The 7,737-nt window shown below is 34.5% G+C and overlaps 1 protein-coding gene across 1 annotated transcript in view; it reads right to left on the reverse strand.

Moving 5' to 3' along the window:
• TMX3 (thioredoxin-related transmembrane protein 3) overlaps window positions 1-6,503 on the reverse strand; it is a gene marked incomplete at its 5' end in the record, with an annotated part of 17,822 nt that extends 11,319 nt beyond the window's left edge. The window contains 4 exons of the mRNA XM_009583149.1: window positions 2,267-2,333; window positions 4,586-4,663; window positions 4,920-5,019; window positions 6,423-6,503. Of these exons, the coding sequence (XP_009581444.1) occupies window positions 2,267-2,333; window positions 4,586-4,663; window positions 4,920-5,019; window positions 6,423-6,503 (326 nt within the window). The remainder of the gene's footprint in view (window positions 1-2,266; window positions 2,334-4,585; window positions 4,664-4,919; window positions 5,020-6,422) is intronic.
• Window positions 6,504-7,737: the final 1,234 nt, after the last annotated feature.

Below are 7,737 nucleotides of genomic sequence, written 5' to 3' on the forward strand. Positions count from 1 at the left end.
GCGGGAAATCATTTTTCAAACAGAGTAGAGAGATACAAAAATATTAAAACCAGTATTTGTGGGAGTCCTTAAATGAAATAGAAACAAATCAAGAAAAAGTAGATGCATTAACAGCATTGTGAATGTAAATGAACGAATATTTACTTATCATTCAGAATCAGTTATACTGAAGGCTACAGTTTCAGATGATAGATGTTTTAACCCGTGAAGAATCAAATTCTAACACATACCACCAACACCATTATAATTAGATCTTAATCACAAGTAAAAAAGAAAAATGTATATAAACATATATATGATGTGTACATATACACATATACGTACAAATGCACATTAAATAATTTTTAAAAATTTTTAAATGCACATTAAATTAATAAATTTGTGTTAAATCCTGTCGTATAGAGTGAATTATCAATAACTTCAGGTTAACAATTAATTGTGGTAAGACTGCAGCAAGCAATTCCAAGCATAAAGCTTCCCATAGATCTGCATTCCATTCCCCTACTATGGGGAAGAAAAAAACCTACACAAAACACCAGATAAGGCCAGAGCATTGAAATGGATTTTGCTAACCTTTTTCTTATGGTGAGCTCTTCAAATTTCTGCCCAATCGTAACAGTTGCACATATAACCTTATCCAGTCTTTTATACTGCATCTTCATAACTTGTTTGATTTACAATAATGTTTCTAGTACATTATAAAAGCGTAAAATTTTTAGAAAGTAAATTAGAAGCCTGGATTATTACGAGTTTTGTGTTTGTTTTGAAAGGTGTGGAAAAAGCAAGTGGGCCAACAGCAAAAAGCAATTCAGAAGTGTTTCTCTAACAAGCTTTCCTTCTCCAGCTCCATTTACAAAAAAAAAAAAAAACAAAACCCAAATGCAAATCAAGGCGGCTGTAGAATGAATTTTTATCTGGAGGATGATTGGTAAGGCAACAGACTGAAGAGGAAGACACGTACAGCCATTCTATGAAATCACAAAGAATATCGTTGATGGCCATCTGAAGTATTTTGCTGTGATACTACTGATCCTCAGAAATTAAAACAGAAGAATAATCTTCTGAGTGATATGTTTTCAATTTAAAGTAAAGACTTGCATTTAAAACAATCTAAATCAAGAGTAGATGTTTTTGTAAATAAGCAGTGTACCTACAAGCCAACCCATGACATACAATATAAGTACATGTGCATACATGCATCTAACAGGCTATAAAGCATGGGCTTTACAGTATCTTCTGAGTATAATCTAGCACTTATATATGGATATCCATATATACGGATATACACTTTTTACATAAATGGCAGGTGCACTGCTGTCAGTGGTGTTATGAAACACTACTAGTCTCAGGTGGCCATTCGACAGTCTACACACTGAACAAGCCAGTTAAAGTACTTTATCCAGCTTAAACTGCTCCGGTGACAACAGTCCACATCTCCCTAACCTTTTTTTGTGAGGAACACTTTCAGGAAGGGAGAAACAGACTGAATGGTCAACCGTTCTATGTATGCACAGTACACTCCGTCAGTTATACAGGGAGAGGTTATGCTGTCTGATCCTTTCCCACTACCAGTATCCAAGTAACACAAATGTGAAAGTCACATATGCTCAAAGCTATCAGTTAAGGCCCTCCAAATTTTAATATTGGGAATAAAGGCAGAATCAGTTTCCTCTTCCTCCACAGTTTTTGAAGGAAGTCTTGCTGTACTAAGGAAGTATACAGCCTGTATTGCCAAGGCACAAAAAGGTCAAACTGGACCCTTTTATGCAATCTCTAAGCAGAGTATACATCTGAAAAAAATCAAGTTAACTTCAAGAGAGAGAGATCTGACTGACAGGAAGAAAACTTAGAGAAAATCTGATTAACTGTTCGGAACTGTAAATTCATCTTACGTGTGACTCCTCTTCAGCAAGAGTTTTCTTCTATTTTGTATATGATGAATTTGAACTGTGAGTGAAGGGATAACTTTTATAAGCGCATTAATGCCAGCAAAGCAATAATATTAGAAGCTACATCTCACTGATAACACAAAGCAAACATCATCACTTCTTCAGTATTGCTAAAAGCAACACCTTCTCAAATGCATTTTGTTCCACAAGAACTAATTAGTTTTTTCTCTTCTCCTTCATGAAGGAGCTGTTATTTATCATAAAATTGGGGAATTTCCCAGCACCGCAACACAACCTTCAAAAAAATCCCAACTGTTCCAGTTTCTCCATACATACTTTAAATATCTTTTCTTAAGGTAATGTCCACTTTTACTTACCATCATAAACAAAGTAAGTTCCATCTTTGAAGACCACAACAGCAGGGAATTCAGGTAATGTCACATACTGAAAGAGATGGTTTTCAATTAATCCATGGAAGATTAAAAGATTTTTAAACAAACAAACAAAAATCTTAAAATGTGAAAATGTAGTCCATGGGGAAAAAATCTCAAAGTACATTTAAATGTTTTGTCTACATTTACTAAATAAATTTATCAGCTTCTGCATATTAAAAAGTAACACAACAAATGTATTTTGAGAGGCAGGTCTCACAAAGTGTAAATGAAGCAGGATTTTTACTAGTATCTGCAGTAGCATGGAGAGTATTTTATTGGTTGGACATGAACTTTAGACAGACAATCATAACTTGAGGGTTTTATCAATCATGCTTTTTGTTCCCAATTTGTGCTGTTGTCAGCATACCTGTCATACCGTTACTTCTACTCAATGGACAGTCAATATTGTAAGAGTAAAATAGTAACATTGATAACATGTCCCACTAAATCTGGGCTATTTCCTGTAGTTCAGGCTGATGGGAATATAAAGACACAGCTTCAGCAGACAGGGCTGCAAATAGCCCTAACTTAGGCAAACAGAACAATGAATGCCTGCATTACCATCCTAAACATGATATTTAAGATGGTCAGCAACATACTCAAAAAAAATACAAGGTCGAGAAACCTTTCCCTTGGAATCTTTCCCTTGGACCCTTTACCTTGGAAACCTTTCCCTTAAAAGAATCTTATTCAACTCATGTTTTCAGTAAACTGCCACAGAAGAAATATTGCATCTACTCCTTACTGCTTGCTACCATTCTAAGTTAAAAATCTAATAGCATTTGTGGTTAAGAAAGGACTGTATCATGAGTTTAGTTCTGACGATGATGTTGGCTGAATTGTCCAATTTACTGATATGTTTGGGAAACGTAAGAACACTATCATGAGTGCTTTTCCAAAAGACATGCCTTTTGTAATCATTCTGCATTATCTTTCTTGGACTTAAATGTAAAAGCAGTAGGTTTATAATGTAACAGCTCATATGAATGAGCAAGGAGGCGGCGATTCGAGATGACGCTTTATTCTCTTATTTGCCCAAAATATAGTTTAGCACCTTTAAAGGGCAAATCAGTCTATGTACAGCTTATGGCTTGCAAAAGATGCCTGAAGCTTGGAACAAGATTACCTAAAGTGACAAAGCAAAGCCTAACAGTGAATACTGTCATGCAAAGCCTCATTACAACTAGCAATCAATGATTTCATAACATTTTTGCTTCTCTCCATAGAATATTGCACACCATCACTACTTCAGTTTAAATTATATTTGTGGGAAATTACATTTGGTGGGAAAAACAGCTCACCGTTTACATCACTGATCACAGAATCTCAAAAAGTTCCAGCCTTTTACACTCAGTGTACAGTACTTTTCTTGCTCAGCAGGGGCTGAAGTGCAAATAGCAATACTCAAATTGAGGTAGCTTTTGATACAAGGCTTCTGGAAATCTAACAATACACTATTTATAATCAGGTCAGTTCTACTTATGAAGGAAAATGCAGGTGCCTAAAAAAAACAAATTATGCTAGTTCTCACCCTGCTAATCCCAAATGAATTTCAAAGTCTTGTGTTAGAAGGCATGGAGTAGTCTTGGAGAAAACAATAAACGAAAAAGCCTCTTGATTTTGCTTCAACATGTAAGCAACAATGGTTAGACTAACAACAGTAGCAGCAATTTTTTCCACCCTTGTGACTAACTGTAAATAATTTCCTTGTTACAGAATCCTCCAAAGAGCCACATGAGAATTCTGCAGCCAGTAGACTAGATCGGTTGATCCCTGGGCAGACTAATGTTTTGAACAACTGTATTGCACAAGGTGCAAATAACTTACCTTTTCACTTACTTCTCTTGATTATTAGGGTCCCAGTGGTACTTCATGCCACAGACCCCCAAACTAGTTATAAAAGTGGTTGGTGAAAGGGCTGTCAGGAGCAACAAGAGCTTTGCACTGGCTAAAAATCAAAGTATCTACCTTCTTGAGCAGGTTGTACAGTCCACGTTAAGTTCTGTATATCTTCTGTTTAATTTTATTAATATGACTGAACAAATAATTTGGCCAATACAAAGCAATGACAGACTGAAACTTGGTTTGTATTCTTTCCCCATATAGACTCAAAAATTAAATGTTTCAGTGTAATTACTTTGAAATTTACCAAAGCCAAATATATTGTAAGAAGCCATCTCTGTGCCATCAAAACAGCAAAATTACATATATAAGGAGAGTTATACCATTTATGTGGAAATAGTAGGAACTAAAACAGCTTACCTCAGGCAGCACATCTTCTGAGGCAGAAAAAAAGTATGTATAAACTATTAGTTCTGAAGCAACCTCAACGTATTTTTCCTGCAAAAATACAAATAATGTATTTTTAATTTCTGAACTTTTAGTATGCCTCAAATAAAAGTTTTGTGACATACCTTATCTTCAAAGAGTAATTAGAAAATATGGTTATGACACAAGATTGTAAAAACACTTCAATAAATGTAAAAAAAAAAGATGAGAATTCATTACAAGCATGCACTTCAGTCTTTTAGAAGATACTTTAAACTACATCTGTGAATAGCCAAAAGAAGTAACTTTATTTAATCAAGCTTCAAACCTTTAAAGGAGATTCACCACCAACATACACAAAAAGTACACGATGTCTTCTTTGCACATGCTCGAACATATGCTGGCTAGGAAGTGGCCTGATAAGAGGTCTGGGAGGAGGGAAAAAAGAGAAAGAAAAATGTCAGTTTCTGCAAGCTGCAAAACCCAAACAAATAAAAATCCCCAAGAAAGTGCCATATAATTTTTTGTGTTGTTTTTTTAAAAACTAAATTTCCCAATGCAAACTCATTTAATTTTTCAATTTATTATTTCAGTTTCAATTAAAAGCAAAAAAACTAAAAATCCCACCAAAATAAACTTGTTATGTTCCTCAAATAGCACACTTAAATTTGAAATTAATATCTTAGTACAAAATACTGCTATGATATAAACATGCATGCCATTTACTGGCCAGAGAGTCACAGATTGGGTTGGGTTGGAAGGGACTTTAAAGATCATCTAGTCCACTCCCCCTGCCATGGGCAGGTCCATCTTTCACTAGATCAGTTTGCTCAAAGCCCCATCCAACCTGACCTTGAACATTTCCAGGGATGAGGCATCCACAGCTTCTCTGGGCAACCTGTTCCAGTGTCTCACCACCCTTACAGCAAAAAATATCTTCATTATGTTCAATCTGAATCTACCCTCTTTCAGTTTAAAACCCTTGTCCCTTATCCTGACAGTAGAGGCCCTGATAAAAAGTCTCTCTCCATCTTTCTTATAAGCCCTCTTTATATAGTGAAAGGTCACAATAAGGTCTTCCCAGCCACAATAAGGTCTCAATCATTTGAGAGATAAAATTCTGAATGTAAGCACAGCAGTTAGAAAATGTGGCATTAGAAATACATAATCTTACAAAATTCTGGTAAATTATTAGAGATCAGTGATATTCCTAAACCACAGAATTCTGAACAATAATTAATACTATGTACCTATATGAATGCTTCTTAATTATATTTAAGAATGAAGGAAAGAAACGTGATTCTTTTTTCTCCCCAAAGATTACTGTCTATAACGTTTTGAGGCCACAGGTCACTGTAGGAAAGGAAGAAAAAGCCAACAGAAATTGTTACGAACAATTCTGTGAAAGCAATTTCCTTATGTTGCCAATTACTGCAACTTTTTAGATGCATAAGCATATATTGAACTGATATTTCTAAGGTAACTTTGGAGTATTAAACAGATTCTGCCTTAGTAATGATGTCTATCTATCAGCCAACATTTAGGTCAGTATTCTTGTTTCTGCCTTCCATGATTTTAATTTGTTCATAGTTTCCACTACTTTGAAAAGCCCTTTAGTTCTTGCACTGTAAAGAAGGGATTGTGACTAGCCAGTCTCTACTTACTTTCTCTGAGCCACTCACTACCAGCCTCGCAAGCAACCACATGTATAGTACATATAGTTTTTAACTTCACATCAATGTCTTGTTCTTTTTTAAATAGATTTAATTTTTGGCCCACCTCAAAATCCTACAGAAGTTTTAAGCCACCAGAACCAGTCTCACATACTTACCCTGCCACTCTATTAGCAAATTCAATTATATCATCTTTGGTTCTAGGTCCTCTATAGTTGTATGCCAAGTCACCTTTTAAGCTTTATAAATAGGAAAGACAAAAAAAGAACAGGATTGAAATCAATTAAATTATAGCTGCACATGTAGAATTACTCAATCTTCACATGTTTATTACAGTCACCTTTTAGCAAGTGATAAGCAAGGTGATTTTTCAAATAGATAAAAGAAGTGGTCAGCAAAATATAAAACTCAATAATGCAACACAACGCAATTATGGAGAAAAACTTATTTACACAATCTCTGATTTACTGACTTTTAAAAATAATTAACATTCTTTTACGATTGTTTTTCTAGTGCTCAGCAGTCGTTTACTTTGTAAACACACAGATCACTTGCAACATTTGCTTATGACCACACAAAAAAGCCCATACACCCAAACCAAACCCCAAACATTCAGCATTTATACCACTTAGGGATTAGTCCTTGTAAAAGACAAACATGTAAACTTCTTTAACACTTTTTTATAATGGAAAAGTATCAAATGATCTGCAAAACCTTCTGAATTTATGTATTAAATTAAGCTTCCATGAAGTGTTGGTCAGTTTACTGTACTCTGCTGACAGGGGATGTAGCACACTTGCATTATAAGAATATTCAGGCAAGTTTTACTAATTCTAACAGGCTTTCTTTGAATCCATGTACATTTAGGAAACTCACAGGATAAAAAAAAAAAAACATAAACCCAATCTTCTATGCTTCTATATGCTAATAAAGTTTTTCATCCTTAAAGATTAATAAGCTAAACACCTCTGCCACCTTTTTGAGAAAACTAACTTGACAAGATTTATCACATATTATGAATACTATTTGCTTAAGCAATACTCTGCTAACAAACCTAGTATGTTCATAGTAAAAGTACTGAAAATTTATAAGTCTTTATTTAACATTACCTTGTATTGGACTACACACTATACGTGTTATAAGCAAGTACATATAATATCATTATGGACTGGTATTTTCCTATAAATTTTGTCCTCCACTGATTTTTTTTCATTACATGAAGAAAAAAATCTACATATACTTCTCCTGTCAAACAACTGCTCTCACACTTTACCCTATATAGTAACCACTACTGTCATTTACATAAGATTTTCAGGTACACTGAAGAGAAGAGAGAGGTAATTAAAAATAAGAAAATGCAATCAGCAACTCAGAAAGACTCAGGAAGACTCAGGTATGCATTTACTGCCTGAATCACTCTGAAGGTGTCAAATCAATTGGTGCATGACATTCCTTTTAATAATAATAATTTAA

This window comes from Fulmarus glacialis, unplaced genomic scaffold, assembly GCF_000690835.1.
Source record: "Fulmarus glacialis isolate BGI_N327 unplaced genomic scaffold, ASM69083v1 scaffold3918, whole genome shotgun sequence".
NCBI lineage: Eukaryota > Metazoa > Chordata > Aves > Procellariiformes > Procellariidae > Fulmarus > Fulmarus glacialis.